This window comes from Manacus vitellinus, unplaced genomic scaffold, assembly GCF_001715985.3.
Source record: "Manacus vitellinus isolate BGI_N305 unplaced genomic scaffold, ASM171598v3 scaffold_6_pilon, whole genome shotgun sequence".
NCBI classification, from domain to species: Eukaryota; Metazoa; Chordata; class Aves; order Passeriformes; family Pipridae; genus Manacus; species Manacus vitellinus.
The window spans coordinates 8,581,205-8,597,495 of record NW_021940750.1 but is presented as its reverse complement, the minus strand read 5'-3'; the positions used below and the strand labels follow the sequence as shown (position 1 = coordinate 8,597,495).

The following is a 16,291-nucleotide window of genomic DNA, read 5'->3' as shown; positions in this document are numbered from 1 at the left end:
TTAGGATACCTCTGAAGGAAGAGCTATGTTATGTTCCAATTCCTGATTACTAGGGATTCAGCATGCTCCTTGCACATTTCACAATAAGGAAAGAGCCCAAATTGCTGCTTTTCCTTGAACTGAAAACAAGTTCACAAAATGAGGAAAATATTAAATCACTATTTTAAATGTGATAGGTACTGTCAAGGGATGTTTATTTGGCTTAATTTAAAGACTGCAAAATTGCAGTCTTTGCAGTTAAAGACTGCAAAATTTAGCACCTTGAATAATCCAGCATGAGAATATTGGAATTTTTACCAAAAAAAAAAATGAAGTTAACCTCAAACATGCTAGGAAAGACATGTTATTCTACTATGTGCTATCCAGGAGGATAAACTATACAAGCTGTTTAAATAACATTGCTTATATTAAACCAGATTGTTATTAGAGGGGCAATAGTGAATCTTTTAAGTATTACTTACTGTGTCAAGCTGGATATAAAACTTCCATGCCAAAGTATTTATAGATTTAAGTAACCATTGATGGATTAATATACTTCTGACTTACTACATTTTGAAAATCACTATTTATTATAAAGGAAGCATGTTTTGATGTTAGCAGATTGAATTTATTCCTGGTCACTATAATTCTAGAGCTAGTAGGTCTAATCTTCAACCTGTATTTGTGTTGACAGAAAAGTTTAACACCCTCTCCTGAGTATCTTTCTAAGAACTTGTGTCTCTTCAATAATTCAATTCCCAGTCTTCAGCAGCTATTACTTACCACTTAAATGAAGCTATTTTCATGAAAGCTTATTATAGACAGTCAATTTGACCTCAGATTCTTTTAAGCCAGAGCATTTGCTGTGAGATCCATCAGAAACTACTGATGTGTATTAGGAAGTGAAGTGCATTGGAGAGAATTGCATTCCTGTGTCAATCCTGGAACTGCTCTTGGTTGAGTATACATGTACAGTCTGTGACTCAAATATGTACCTATAGCAGGCTAACTCTGAACTAACACGAAGGAACAAAGTACCAATCCAGCCTTGCTTTTCTACCTGCTCTAATTTTTGGTCTAATGAGTCCTTCAGTCCAAACCTTTTCCGTACAGCAAAATTACAAAGACGTTAGCGTTCAAGAGAGACAGGGGCAGATACAATTTTTCAGTGTGTGTAAACAGTTAAATCCTTACCCTTTATCAGGGGAAAGTTGTGAGTAGACTAATTCTGTGATGTGATACATTCAGCCTGCTCTTATCCATCACCTATCCCAGAGCAGACACACTTGAATATAAATGCCTCATATAAAGATCAAGTATAGAGTGCAAGAGGGTTGCTGTGTTTCCCAAAGATCCCCAGGGAAGACAGTATCAAGACTAGGCCAGAATTTGAGCTGTTCTGTAATACAGCAAATAACTGTTGTTTCAGTCCACATGACCTTTCAAGCCCTATTCCTCAGATAACAGGGAAAAAAGATTTGTGTTTTTTGGCAAAATCCATAAAATTCAACACTCAAATTTAACCAAAGGGTAGTTTTATTTCCCATTAGGACCATCTCAAGGATGTAACTGAATGTTGGAAAGCCCACAGAAGGGCACATACAGCAAATGTGGTGAAGTACAATGTGAACAGCCCCAAGGGTTCAAATAAAGTAGGACCATTAGCTAACTGGAGGAAAAAAACCCAAATTAAATCTCCGCAGAAGATGTTGTACTTTCTTCTCCATTTACACTGAAAAAAAAAAGACAAATCCAACAAAATCCTTGTATCTCTAACAATACATTCAGTCCTGACTAAAGAGTTTATCAAGATGGCAACAGGATGACTATAATACAAAACGTTCACTACTACACTCTGTACACACCTGTTGTCCAAGCCCTCCCCCAAACCCATGTGATGATGGTGCCCCCATTATTTGCTTGCTTGCTGGGCCTGCCTGCGAAGGAGGACATAGATCTTCTCCTTTATCCAGTCTTTATTGTACGGTTGGTATGTCTGAGTGTCAGCACGGTAACTGGAAAGAAAAAAAGAATGAATGTTAATCTGCCCCGCAGTACATTTACCGGAAGAACTTCACAAACAATTAAGTGTCCTCAAGTGTATGAAGCAGAAAGTTGTGTACAGATCATAAGTAATATCAGAAGTAGATGGGAATTGCCACTTATCAAATGGATTTATCCCATTCCCTAAAAAAGTTACGCAGCAGATCAGTCTGACCCTGAAATAAAACTATATGTTCCAAGGATTATCGAGTGACTGGATCACAGTGTGTTCACATTTTAATTCATGAATACAATTACTTATGGGAGACAACTAATGGAGAATCTTAGTACTCTAGAGCTCGGAATGAAGACTAGTTCCACCAGGGAACGATCGAATTTGTCTTAAGGAGCCAAACACTTCTACACTTCTTTATTAAGTTTTTGAGTGTTCAACTTTTGTCTGGAATTTCCTGAAAATTTATAAACCCAAATTTTTCCAGGAGCAAAGGTAGACTCAGAGATGGATGACAAAGGATTCCTGCCAGTTGGCAGTGAGGACAGGCTTGCATCTAACAAGGACACTTCATAAAAAGCAAACTGAAAAAACCCCATGTGTCTTTGCTGCTCAGGGATAGTTGATAAAAGCAGTTTCCTAGCAAGACTAGCAGGGGCCAGAGAATTCAGTTACCCAGGACACTGCCGAATTGAAGCAGAATGAGACTGAAAAATGAAAGCAAATTGCCTGAAATTGCATCTGTGTAGATTCATGCCTTTCTTTCTCCCTCATTCATTAAAGTTTAATATTTTCTTCATGAAGATGGTACTTTCAGTGAATGCTTCAAGAACTACTAAAATCCTGATCAGTCTTTAAATCTTGGTACACATATTTCTGACCAGGTAAGAAAGGTGAGATGGTCATTGGTAAGAACCTTAATAAAAATCTGAAGTTAACTCAATCCAGAACAATTTACAGTTCTTACCTAAGGAAAACACCCTAAGCACACTGTTTCTAAGAAAACCTTGTTATTTAAACTTCAGCATGACTTGTTCAAGGCCAAAGAGTTTATGCTGATAGAGCAGTAGTTCTCGTGCAGTATAAGAAATGTTAGTTTCAGGAAAACTATCCCCCACCCCCAAATCCACTCACAATGCTACACCACAAGATCAGACAGCAAGTCCTTCAGGAATCTCCATGAACACAGGACATGTCTGATACACCTCGTGCTAAGTATGCCATCTGGTGGAAAACTAAAAGCTGAAGTAGAATTTGGCACGACACTGAGTTTAGGAGCCTAATTAACAAAGGCACAAGACTGTACTAGAAAACAGTTGCTACCTCCTAAAGCAACTGGTGAGCTTTAGTCTGTTAGATAAACTGTGCTTTTCAAAACCTGCATCAGCCCAGCAATATGACACTTGAAAATCAAAGGTGGCAGAATGTCTAGGGTCAAATTAACTCTGCAGAACCTGTAAGCCCATTTTACTTATTCTACTCAAAACTTTAGCAAATGGCATTTGTAATAGGTCATTATCAGTAAGAAATTTTGTACTGTACATCAGAATACAAAGGAAAACAATCCGATGTTCAGTTTTTTAAAATAAATTATTATTTTAAACTGGAATTAACTGGCAAAGTCTGTTCACTGTGCAGCTAGACAAGTACTTGCACCAGGATTTCAGCCACAGCAGTACAGCTGCAGGAATGTCTATACCAGAAACTCATGGGCTTAAAAACGTTCTGGAATTTTGAGATTCAAAAGCCTAATACTGTGTCTTTTGTTACTTGAATATGAGATTTGTATCCTTATTCCTACGGAATTTCTGCAAAGTTGATACCACTGTCATACCAAACCATTACCTTGAAATTTATGGTATGGAAAGTACTCAACCTAACACTAAGTTTTGTTGGATTTCAGTATCTGAAATGCTGTAAGCTTCAATGTGACTAAAATCCAACTGGAATTGTCATTTTCTAAGCCTTCCTTAGAGATTTCAATGCAGATAATTGGAGCAGGCAGCATGTTATGGCAGCTACAATACTGTTGCACTACAGTTATTGCAAAAAACACTCAAATAAAACACGTAAGAGTTTAGAGGGAAGACTTGTGACTTCCCCGAGTCAGTGAAATGGATTCATACAACTGAACTTACACAAGACAGCTGAGGTCTGCCAAGTCATCAATGAAGTCAAATAATTGGCTGATATCGTATGTAATGGATGGACTGTTGGGATTCATTCTCTTCAGATGCTCTTCATACATTTTACAGACTCCTACAGAGAGACAAGTTTAACAATGCAATGTTAAAAACTGTATTTGCTGAAACTTCTTCAGCTATTGATCCACAAATATAAGGAAAGTTTAGAGATGAATACCATAAAAACAGAGAGACAGTCAAGATTTTGCAGAGTTGAAATTCTTTTGTTCTAGCTATTTGCATTGAAACATAATACTATAAAATCAGGTAAGATGCATGGAAAAAAGAGTTTTCGTCATGTAGAGGAGAAAGTTTTAGCTCTAGCAAATATATACCTTTCCATGCAGTAAGCTCCAATGGACACCTAGAACTCCTAATAATTTTAAGATGGCAATTACAACATATATTTCTACTGTACTAAACACCTGAGAAATAGAAGAACTCATAAGAATGATCATTATTCATCACAGAGTCAAACAGGGCTACTGAGGTAAGACTGACAGCACAAACCTAAATAGTGCAATTAATTTAAATCAGTTTTATTTATTTAAGCTAGCCCACAAATAGTTCAGATACATTTGAGAAGAATGTAATATTAAAGTGAGCATAGAGGCTTTACACAGTCTTTATTATGCTTTTGTTTGCCTCGCAAAACTTCCTGGAACATTAATGTTAAGTGAACTACAGCTCTAGTATGTCAATCTTCTTTCCAAGCTCATTAGGTGACTCAAAGTCTCACAGGATCTTTACTCTGGCACATACACTGAAAGGCTGTAAGTTATGTATCAACTGCACACAATCTTTTATTTAATATATTAGATCCAGTAGTAATCTTTCCTTTACAGTGCTACCACAAAGATTAGTGAGAATTAGGTGCTGATCCTGCAATAAAATGAACTGAAGCAAGTCTGCTGCATGGCCTTGCCAAGAATATGGCATACTCTCCCAAACTGAATGTGACTTCATCTAGTTAAATCAAAAACAAATATGTAAGATTAAAAGAAAGTTTTAGGAACAAATAACAACTAGTTGTTCATTTGCTAGAACATTAGCAAACTAAAAGCATGAGACACTTTTTCAAATTTTTTTTTGTGAATTACCTTTGCAAAACATGAAGAGCAATTTATTTTCTTACTGAGTAAGTTTGACAGTATGTCAAAAATGGTAGTTAAAAACTGGTGTTTAAAACCCCTTGTCTTCACCCACCTTCCATGCACTCATTCACCGATTCATAATCAGCATATGTTCTGCCTTCTGGCCTCTTGGTAGGCTGGACAAGTAGAATTGTGTGAGACTGGAAAACAAAACAAACATCAAGAAAACAGGTTACTTGCACAATTTGAATGATTTGTGTTTGATTCAAGTAATTTATCTGAAGGAAGCACCAAAAAGCAGCATAATATTAAAATAGTGAACTAGCAATCAAGGACACATTTTCCAAATATCATTTACTATTCATATAAGCTGTGTTAACTTTTGTTTCCAATCAGTCCTATCAATCCTTATAGAATTTTAAAATGTGTAAAATCACCAGTAAAGCAGCTACTGTGTTGAAAAAAGATACCACAGAAATAGTAGTTTCTATCTAGACACAAAAGCAAAGCAATAGTCAACGTATAAAAGCTACGGCATTAGTGCATTTACTTATTTTATTCCAAATGCAAGCTCTTAGTAAGATTTCAAATGCCCCAATTAAAGTGCAAGGAGGGGATTCAACTAAATCACATTGTCAATCTCACCTTTAAGATTTTAACAGCAATAGCTATTTTGAGTTATTCATTTAATTTCAAGGGAACACAAATTATATAACAAATCTGCACTTAGTATCCAAGATTATTTCCTGCAAAACAGATGTACTGGGTTTTCACACTTCAATGAGTTTACTGAAACAGTAATTATGGCACAGAAAACTGTTGTAAATGTTGGAGTCCATAAGCTTGTTCTTCTGCAGGGAAGACTTAGATGATTGTACACTCTGGGGCTTCCATTATTTCCATAACATTTTTCACTTCGCTACTGCAAGTAATTTGAGCAAAGAGTGAGCAAGAATTTTTCAAGTGTACACAATCTGTGATCTAATTAAAAAGGTGCATAGCACAGAAAGTTCGCAAGCATGCTGCAAAAATGGCCATTTCCAGTGCTGCTAATTGGATCCAACATTTTCAGTGCTAATATAAGAGGTGAGCACACAACTAAGAGGCAACTGCAGAGTAAGACGTATTATTTGGCTTAAATTAATCAGCTGCTGACAGAAAAATCCTGAACCATACTTTGGGCATCAGTGAAGACACCAGTTCAGTGTTTATCGCATGCCATGACAGAAAATAGAAATGGCAAATATTAGGATTTACAAGAAATATATAAGAAGAAAACGGGACGAATTCTTGTCCCATGACTGACAGTGTTCTCATGCTTGGAATAAACAGTTTTCAGTTCTTTAAATTCTGTCTCAAATAACATAGCAGTTGCAGAGTCCGAGAAGTCCAGGAAAAAGTTACACGGAGTAAAAGAAGCAGCAAGACTTCTCCCAGTCAGAAGCGGCAGAAGAGGGGAATTGAGAGCTACACACTGTAACAACAAGAATCATACAAAGGAGACTAGATCATTTAAGTCCACTCTCACGTATGCCAGAGGACTGGATTTGACAGGAATTCCCCAAGGGGGCCGGTATTTGGCTGTTCCTAGTGCACTGCACTTGAACAGGCTTGTCTTGCCAGGGAGTCCAAGCAATTTTTGCAGCACTATCATTTTAATTAGCTGGTCACTGAGGAGCATTAAATTAATCATATATTCTGAAATTATCCAAATCTTTAGATTGAAAAAAATTTAAAAATCAGTGAGCCAGACATTTAAGCCAGTTCTTTCAGAACTTCACAGTAGAAATTATTTGGGCTTCTGACTTTAAGCTGTTTATCACTTCAGACACTATACAATATCCATATCAGATAGTGGCCTGGAAAATATTAAAATTAATGCCATTGGGACCATCTGTATTGTAGAATTAATGCTTTTCAAACATTTTTTGGGGGATCTTCATGTTACCTTAAGGGGAAAAAAAAAAGAAATTGTTTGATTTGATAAAATTGCTGGTCTGGCCCTACCACGTAGGCACAAAAAATGACAAGTTCAGAAGCCTGCTGGAAGTTTCCTCTGACTATTATTACCTGCCCCACTTGCCTAGGTGACACAAAACCAAAACAAGGGAAGATCCATAAACCTTTTTGCATTAGCACCAGGTTAACTGAAAAAGCCCAATATGGACCCTTCCCTGCATTTTCTTTAAAAGCATAGGTGGACTGGCTGTTAAGAAGGACACGTAATGAGACACCATACGTTTATATCATACCAATTCTGAACCTGTAGAGAGAACTTTACAAATTGCTCGTTACTCAAGACAGAACCCTGTAAAATTGGTTAAGACATGGCCGACAGCCAAACCAGAAGGACTTAAAAGCTAGGCAGCATGTGTGCAAAGAGGCTTCCACCAATTGTAGTCTATTAGACAATAAAGAAAAAAAAAAGGCTCCAAAACAATAAAAAAGGAAGATAAACACGGATTGTAAGGGTAAGATGTGCAGTGATACAACTAGCAGTAGCACACTGCAGACACCTAAATGCCTTTTAGTTCCCTCTGCTAGGCAGAAAAAGTGGTCTAAGGGTCACCCTTCACTCTGGACAACACAGACAGAGCTTGTAGCTGCTCATCCTGGCCGAAGCCAAGTGCTTTGATCAAGTGCCAGGCAGATATGGAGCTTCGCTGCAGACCCAGAAGGAGCTTCGTCCCGCCGTGAGGCAACAACTTGCTGCAGCGTATCCTAATTCATTAGGTGAAGGCAACAAACCACGACGAGGGAGGCCTTCGAACTTCAGCGTGCCATTCCGACAGCCCACCAACGCACGCTCCCGCCTTTCCCTTCTCCGACCGGAGGGAAGGAGCAGGGACAGCAGCATGGAAAGCGCCAATCAGCCATTTAAGGCAGACTCGCTCGACGAGCGAGACTCGAGGGAAAGAGACGAGCTTCCAGCGGCGCCCTGAGAAAGGGGCCTGAGCTGCCGGGGGGAGGCGGGAGCCCCCGGTCCGCCCTACCACGCAGTTGCCTCTGCACGCCTCGTGTGCCCCGCCTCGTACCCTGCCCGCCAAAACCGTGCTGCGCCCGCGGGCCCGCACCGCCGGCGCAGCCCTTGCCGGCGCGGCCACCCATGGGAGGGAAAGAAGGGGAGGAAGGAGGGGAAGGTAGTTACAGCTGCTGCCGGGCGCGGTGAGTCCGTCCCAGCCAGCGCAGTAGTCCCTACCGCTCTCACCATGGCGGCTCCCTCCCTCAGCACTGCCAGGCAGCAAGTGCGCGCGGCGCACTCCCCCACCAGGCCCGACGCCCGCGGAAGCGCCTGTCGCGCCAGACGTCCGACACCATAGAGCCGACCCGCGGCCAGAGCGCCGCTCGATGCGCGGCCGCGCACGCGGCCACAGGCCGCGGGGAGCCTCCCCGGAGCGGGCGAGGCGGGCGGGCGCGGCCAATCTTGGGCTGACGGCGTCAGGGTTCTCCCGCCAGCCGGCCGGCCTCGCCCGCCATCCTTGGGGCGGGCAAGCGCGCGCGGTGGGCAGCAGGCGACGGCCCGGCCGAAAGGGGAAGTATCGGACGTGCCACCGGGCAGCGGGATGCGGGGCAGGAAGCGTCGTCCCGCAAGCTCCTCCCTCTCCCCGCTGAGAACGCGGCTTGGGTGCTCCCTGTCCCCTTCCGCTCCCCATGGAGCGCGCGTGCGGGTAAGGGTTCCGCTGTCTCAGTGAGGCCGCGACTGCCCGCACAGGGGGCAGAGCCCCCCCGCCCCGGCGCTTAGGGCTCCCCGCGCACCCCCGGCTGGGGGCACAGCCGGCCGGAGCCGCCGGGCGACAGAGACATGGCTGAGAACCTCTCCTGGGAGCTCGGTGTCTGCACGGGCTAAGGCGTGCGGCCGGGCGAGGTGGAAAAGTTGCTGTTGAATTTCACTTCAAGGGACCGCACAGAAAGCGGCGAAATGGATGACTTCCCCTCCATCTGCCTGCTGTCCCTGGCCATGCTGGTTGCCTGCTATGTGGCAGGAATTATCCCCTTGGCAGTTAATTTCTCCGAGGTAAGACGGCTCCGCCGAACTGCTCGTTGGTTGCTAAGGGAGAAACCAGATAGGGAGATCTCCCAGTAGGGGTTAACGCTGTCCTTTTGGAAGTCCGGCAACGCTGTTAGGGGCAATGCTGTAACCTTAAAAGGTTTTTAAGGAAGTTGTGAGTGCGATTTTAATTTTCATTCAAAGTTGCTGTGTAAAATTATGTTGGTTTCAGAGTGTGTATAAAAGCCATTTAAACATGCCAAATTCGAGTCAAGCATCTCTGCTACAGGTGCAACACAGTCTCAGCATGGAAGGACCTGAATAGGAGCTGGACTTGTCTATTCTTAGAATTAGAAGCTTGTGTAAGAAACTGCTGAAGTCAGAGATTATCTCTTCTTATGTGCCTATGGGCTACTCAAATTAAGGCTTTCAAAAACGATTCCAAGAATGTTATCAGAAAACTTTGACTGACAAGTTTGTTCACAGCTTGCAATGCTGAAAATTAAATCTTAGCTTTTTGATCACAATACAAGTTCAAGTTACTGCCCCGGGTAACTCAAAGCATTCTTCTGGAAAAAAAATATCTTGGATAAATAAGGTACTGTTGAGGGAGAGTGAGACTTTCATAGGTTGGGTGAGTTTTCAAAACAGTATGGGATTTCATCATTAAGTGTATTTGGTCATTGAGGTGATGATGATTGTTACAGTCTCTGGAAGTCTCCTAATATCCTCTGGTGCCTGAGGGGTTTTTCCTCTTTCTAAGTGATGGTTGTTGTATAGAGGTATGGTGTGAGAATTTAGTTGTTCTAAGGTAGTAAGAGTGCTCTTATGGGAGGTTTCCTGTTTCTCCTGGAAGCAGTGCTGCTTTTGGGAAGCAAGGTGCTGGAAGAGATGTTACTTTTTCTTCCATCGAGTCAGAGGGTGGGTTGCACCTGTCCTTTGGTCCCATTATTTCTAGGAGGCTTTGGGAGCAGTAGACCCTGAGCAACATGGAAGGAAAGGCTGTTCATTTCAGGAACAGTACAAGTCAGCTAAATGAATTGAAATCTAACAATGTATTCTGAAGTCTTCACATAAATATTTGCAGAGTTCTGTTTTGCCAGTGCTTCCTCTGATGCTTTGATGGACCTCCCCTTATGTGTCTTCAGTGTCGTTGCTTTCAGCATCTCACTCTTCAAAAGTCACTTCTGCCCTGAAGCCTGTGAAGGGTTTTCTTGTGAATTTGCTGAGAGCACTGCCTTGCATGCTAATAATGTTTCTTTTTTTATTTAATTTTGCATTTTGTCATGTATATGTTCAATAGTCACCTGTTTTCTCTGACTTTATATTCAGTGTTGTTTGAAGATAGGGTTCTTGATCTGTCTTTATGTGGTTTTTTTATATCGTTGAATCAGTGGTCTCCTAAATCTCTCAAGGCTTTCAGCAGTGCAGGAATACAGATCTGTTGTGGATCCAAAATTCTTCATAAGCAGTAACCATGTACTTATTAACCTTTTGTGTGTGTGGTATTTTACCATCAATGCACATGTGTGCAATCAAGTTTATTGTAGTATCTTAGGTTCTCAGAAATTCTTGACTCAGTTTTACTCTTGATTTAAATTGGGTGTCTTAAGGGTTTGCATGCAATGCTGGTTTAAAAGAGGAGAAGAATATCTCGGCAAATTATATACAAATCCTAGCTAATCCTGGAAGTGTATAATTAGAAGTTAGAATGGTTTTGTTAAAAGTGATTGCTTAGGATTCTGCAACAAAGACAATTTCAAACTGAAATGACTGGTTGGACTATGCATTCTATAGTTTGCAAAAGTTTTGCAGGTAGCCCAAGTTAAAATGCCTCTTCCCACTGGCCATTTATAATATTTGAGTTGAAAACAAAAGTGAATGCTATACATAATATACTCCAGATGCTGGAGAACGGTGAAATTATTCATTTGTGTTATTACATTCCTTCAGATGAGTTTTTTGCCATTGAACCTGTTACTTGTGTTCTGATTTCATGCTGGTTTCTATTATTGTAATTAGATTAGGATATCCTTGAAAGTATAAAACTGGCAAAGCCAGGTATGACTAAACATTGGTGGTAAAAAGGTGCAGACTGTACCGAGCTTCGCCTTACTTCTGTGTGCAGATGTACCCTTTCAGCTTAATCCTGACTTACAGGACTCTGTTGGTCTAATTTAGGACTAGAAACAACACTGTACCAGTTCTTGAGGCTAAGTCTTAAGTTTTAGTCTAAACGCAAAAGTTTAAAAAAAAAAAGAGTTGTAGCAATTTGAATGTTTTGGTGATATAACAGAGGCCAGCAGTGTTGTCTGTGAAAGTAGGCATGAGTTTTTTTGATATGTTCCAGTAAAAGTTTCAGTGCCATGTAGATTTAAAATAAATACTGAGCAGTGAAACAGCTTGCTAATTTGAGGAATTTAAGATTTTTCCCATGGATTTTTAGCACTGTTTACTCTGCTGCTTTTGTTTTTTAACAAGAGACACGCAAGTGGGTTTCACTGAAATTGTTTGATTTCTTGGATAAAACTATATTGCTTTTGCTTGTCTGTGTAGGCTGTTATTAAATTTCTGTATTTGCCACATCTAAGTATTTTGTACTGAAAAGGAGATGGAGTCTTATCTTGAAACACTAACTTGTTAGTGTGTATTATTTCCATGGATATTCAAAATTCACAGATGCCCAAGGGAAAGCAAGCAGTACTCTGTATTTGCAGTTGTAAGAAATCAGTATTACTTTTGACACTTTTTCCCTTTTTTTATGAACGTATGCAAAAGATACTATAGTGTCGCAGGTAAAAATAATTTTTTTTCCCTTGTAAGATGCTATGTTTTTGCAAAATGATTATGAAAAGTGGATGTTGAAGGTTATCTTTTAACGTAGATTGCCACTGTATAACAATTTACCAAGTATAGTTATTATATATGGCACTATAAGGTGCATGTTTGCAGAAACTTTACAGGTGTTTTCATCTCTTGCATATTACTATTTGAATTTTCCCCAGTAATGCTGCAGTTGTTTCCTTATGGCCACATTTGGCCTGCTTTTAGAAGGTTAGCTATGCATCTCTCTAGAGCCTCCTACTTCTTCTGTGCAAGTGTTGCCTGTTTTGGTGAGACTGAACGATTTGTGTCATTATGGTGCACAAAGGAGGATGGATGGCACAAGAAGGGTATGTGGCAAGTGGTTTCCCATTAATCAGACTCTGACTTCTGCGTCCAGGTCCTCAGTAGTTAAAGTTTGTATTTCGGTAGCATTGAGCATGGGAGATGATGATGATGGCTCTGCCACAAAATATGTGCTACGTGGTTGTTATGAGGACCTAGACTCCCCTGATTGCTCCATGTGATATGAGGGGAGCTCTTACAGAAATTGTGAGAAGTGGCCTCTGCAAACTGTTGTATTTTAGAGTCTATTAGATGTTCATGTAATTGGATTTTAGTACATGGCTTTGACTTAAGCCTGTCATGAGGAAATGAATTGGTAGTTTTATTGATAAAACATAATATAGTGAGTTTGGGAGGAGTGATAAGTCTCTAAGCTTTTTGCCCCAAATTAGAATATAACTAGGAAGATAACCCTAAGTAATAGTACAAGTACTGATAAACTATGTCTGTTTTTTAATCTTGTAGAAATTCTTCCCAAAATATGAGTTAAACTATTATTCTTTGCCATACTGTAAAACCATTTTTAGGTATTGTTGTTAAAGTTTAATTGCAAATTGTCAATACTAATGTAACAAGTAACCCCCTGTCCCAACCTCTGTTAATAAGGGAGATTAAAGAAAGCATTTTTATTCCTAAAGATGATACTTGTTTTGTACTTGCTTGCAGGAGAGGTTGAAGTTGGTGACTGTTCTGGGTGCTGGGCTGCTATGTGGGACTGCCTTGGCTGTCATTGTGCCAGAAGGAGTACATGCACTTTATGAAGATATTTTGGAGGGTAAGAACCAAACCCAGATGGCCTCGCTCAAGGGTTTGCTCTCCATTCAAATTTAATTCTGAATAGACTAATTTTCTCCTGTAATGTTATGGCTAGTAGTGAATACAATTGCTGTGAACGTTTGCATTTTTTAAGTTTTTTTCACTAAATGGGGCATACTGTTCACATATGACATCTACAGCTTGCAGTTTAGAGCTACATGGTCTGTAACTTTGTTTGGTTTGTGGAGAAAAGAGACCATTACTGCAGAAATATTCCCAGAAGTATTATATTAGTAATATCAGAAGTATTTACCTAGAAAAAAAAGAATTTGTCTGTGGCTTCAGACTCCATGTCTAACTCACAGTATCATGTCTAAAGACAGTCTATCAATAAAGATTTTTTTTTTTATATTTCAAAGGGTCGAAATTAAAGGGGTATTACAGATTTAACTACAAAAATTATTTCTAGTATTTTTCTTAGAAAAGTAGGATATTCAAAGTTAAGCTTGTGAGAACTTAACAGCTTTCTTTTGTTTGTTTTTTTTGTTTGTTTGTTTTTTTTTTAAATTCACCTATTTACATTATTAAACCTAGAAAGGTGCACCTGAGGGAAATATTGAGGTGTATTCATAGAGCTGGAAAAACAAAAGGAAGAAGGTCTTTGTTTTCCCATTTTCAAGTGTAACTTAAATCTGAGACTGGTTGCTTGCTATCAAGCATTTGAGTGTTTTTCATTGATACAAAAGTAATTTACTGTTACTTCTGTATTTACCCGCAGGCCACAGAATAAATAACTTCTAATTTTTGACCTTGCAGGCTAAGAGCCAACAATAAATCATGACTTGGATTATTCTTTGATCATAAACCTCTGTATGTGTGTATTGAAACCTTGGTTTGAGTGCTGCCAGCAGATAAAATTCTTTTGCTGACATCAGTCCTTTGTTTTGACTCATGAAACTGTATAACCACTGTCAGAGAGATTGCCATGAGTTACACACTATGTTTTACAGCTTGAAATGATCTGAAGCAAACTTAACTTCTTAATATAGATGACAACAATGTTGTGTGGTCTGAAGTAATTTTTTCTTGTTCAGCGAAGATATGTTTGAAATCTTGCAAGGGGTACCAAGCCTATTCTGGTGTGCTTTGTAGCAAAGGCACTGTGACAACATTTTGTACAGTGGGATGAATGTACACTTGTGTCTCATCCAATAAGATATGTGAATACTCCAGCAAGAATATGACTTGCTAGAGTAAGTCAGATTTTTGGTGTTAGTGTCTAAAATGTCTGAAGAGTAGTGGCCAACCAAAAGACCTCCCCTGACATAACTTCTAATATCTAACATAAACCTCCCCTGACACAACTTCAGGCTGTTCCCTCAGGTCCTGACACTGGATCTTGAGGTTCTTTTCTGCAAAGCTACTTTTCTGATTGTTTTCTCCCAGCATTTAAAGGTACCTGGGGTTATTTCTCCCCATGTTCAGATCTTAAGAGAAAATGAAGTTTCTGATCAAGGATTTGAACATGACAAGAGTCCTCTTCATGGTATAGTGCCAACAGTTGCTTTGTGAGGGAAGAGAAATTAATGTGCATCCATATCACCTGCATCCTTATATTGGACTGTGATGCACTGGAGCTTTGCACATGGGTTGTCTGTTTTCACTTCTTATTCAAAGAATAAATTTTTCTTGAGTTTGCATGTAAATACAGGAAAATTGCTTCTGTGAATAACTGTTCTAAGTGTAGGGAAAGGACAGGAGACTTTATGAAAACAATTACCATTAGAGATTGCAATACCATCATTAGGTCTATCAGAGAAACACAGAAGAAACATTGTCTTAGTAGCACATTAAAAGGGTTTACAAATGTTAATTTAGCCTGCCAAATGTGATTATTAAGCACTGTCTCTGTTCTGTAGTGGAGGCAACTTGTACTTGAATGGTAGGTAGTTCAGGGCTTTGCAGAACAGTGTGCAACTCAAACATCTGGCTTGAGGTATCAGTTAGGGAAGTAGATTTACTATCTCTTCTCCCATTGGAAACACTTGAGTAATACTGTTTGCAAAGCACCTTACCTGCTGTGGAAGTACAACTATGTATAATAACAAGATTGCCAAGGAGCATTAAATGCCTCTTCTGTATCACTCAAAGGGCTTTCTAACCTGATGTCTTGTCTCTGCCAGGGACCATAAGGGGAAATACAAAAAAAGGAAAAGAATATATGGTTTAGGTGAGCAGTGAATAAATCCAAGAGGTCAAATATTACTGTGCTCTATATGGTAGTTGAGAACTTAATTCAAAATTTTCTATTCCTGATCTTTGGTTGTACCTTTTTAACAGTGTATTTCTGCATGCAGTTGGGAGAAGAAGGTTTTGCCATGATTATTCACTTGTATCAGCTGGAAACAATACCTAGAATTTTGCTAAAAAATAGCTGTATTAAATCTCTTTCATATAAATGTATTAAGGCAACTCTTACCAATCTTTGCTGGCCAATACTCAAGAAGCTATGTACTTCTGGACATCTCCCACTGTGTCAGATGGGATTGCAGAAGCAGATGTTTCCTATGGTCATAAGCAAGGTTGGAGGATCTTGTGCATCTGTCTTGTGAGCTTCTAGGCCAAAGACTACTAGAAATGTTAAATGCGCGTGCTGGAAAAACTGTGTAAATTCAGAGCGAGTGATGCAACTTAGGTTGAAATTGGTGGGAATTTTGTGTGGTATTTGCTCATGATAAAGATCACACATGCTGGGTAAATGGCAGTCTGTAAAAGTTGGTAAAGTTATAATATTACATCTCTGCTTTTTAAAAGTCACCGCAGGTGGAGACATTTGTTGCTGTTACTAATTATGAAATATTTGAAAATGTTTTAAAATTATGAACTGTGCACCAAATAAAGCATTTTCTACACAGAAACTTAATTAAAAACCTGTTGAGACATGTCCTAGTTAGGACAGCTGAGATCAGTTCATCATGGTGGGTGTAACCCAAAACTGTATTCTATAGCCTTCCATGTCATTTCCCAGAAACTAGACTATTGTTGTCAATAGACTATTCGCACCTTCTGCCCATAGAGCCTGACTCCTCAGGCTATAAACTAGGTGTTAAGAGGCCTGTGAGATAGG

General features: G+C 39.8%; 2 protein-coding genes across 2 annotated transcripts in view; one reads left to right on the top strand and one right to left on the bottom strand.

The window, feature by feature from the left end:
• Positions 1–1,497: 1,497 nt before the first annotated feature.
• ERH (ERH mRNA splicing and mitosis factor) lies at positions 1,498–8,514 on the bottom strand. Its single transcript, XM_018082831.2, has 4 exons — positions 8,461–8,514; positions 5,365–5,452; positions 4,114–4,234; positions 1,498–1,994 (listed from the first exon to the last, which is right to left on the bottom strand). Exons 1-4 carry the CDS (start codon positions 8,461–8,463, stop codon positions 1,892–1,894), a joined length of 315 nt encoding a protein of 104 aa, XP_017938320.1. The 5' UTR covers positions 8,464–8,514; the 3' UTR covers positions 1,498–1,891.
• A 505-nt stretch (positions 8,515–9,019) lies between these two features.
• Positions 9,020–16,291, top strand: part of SLC39A9 (solute carrier family 39 member 9) — a 25,509-nt gene continuing 18,237 nt past the window's right edge. The window contains exons 1-2 of the mRNA XM_008926955.3: positions 9,020–9,267; positions 13,075–13,183. Of these exons, the coding sequence (XP_008925203.1) occupies positions 9,172–9,267; positions 13,075–13,183 (205 nt within the window). The 5' untranslated portion in view covers positions 9,020–9,171. The remainder of the gene's footprint in view (positions 9,268–13,074; positions 13,184–16,291) is intronic.

Coding starts and splice junctions, on each gene's coding strand:
- ERH (XM_018082831.2), bottom strand. Junction 4,235..5,364: donor GGTGAATGAGTGCATGGAAG/GTGGGTGAAGAC, acceptor GTCTCTCTGTAG/GAGTCTGTAAAATGTATGAA. Junction 1,995..4,113: donor GCAGACCTCAGCTGTCTTGT/GTAAGTTCAGTT, acceptor TTTTCTTTCCAG/TTACCGTGCTGACACTCAGA.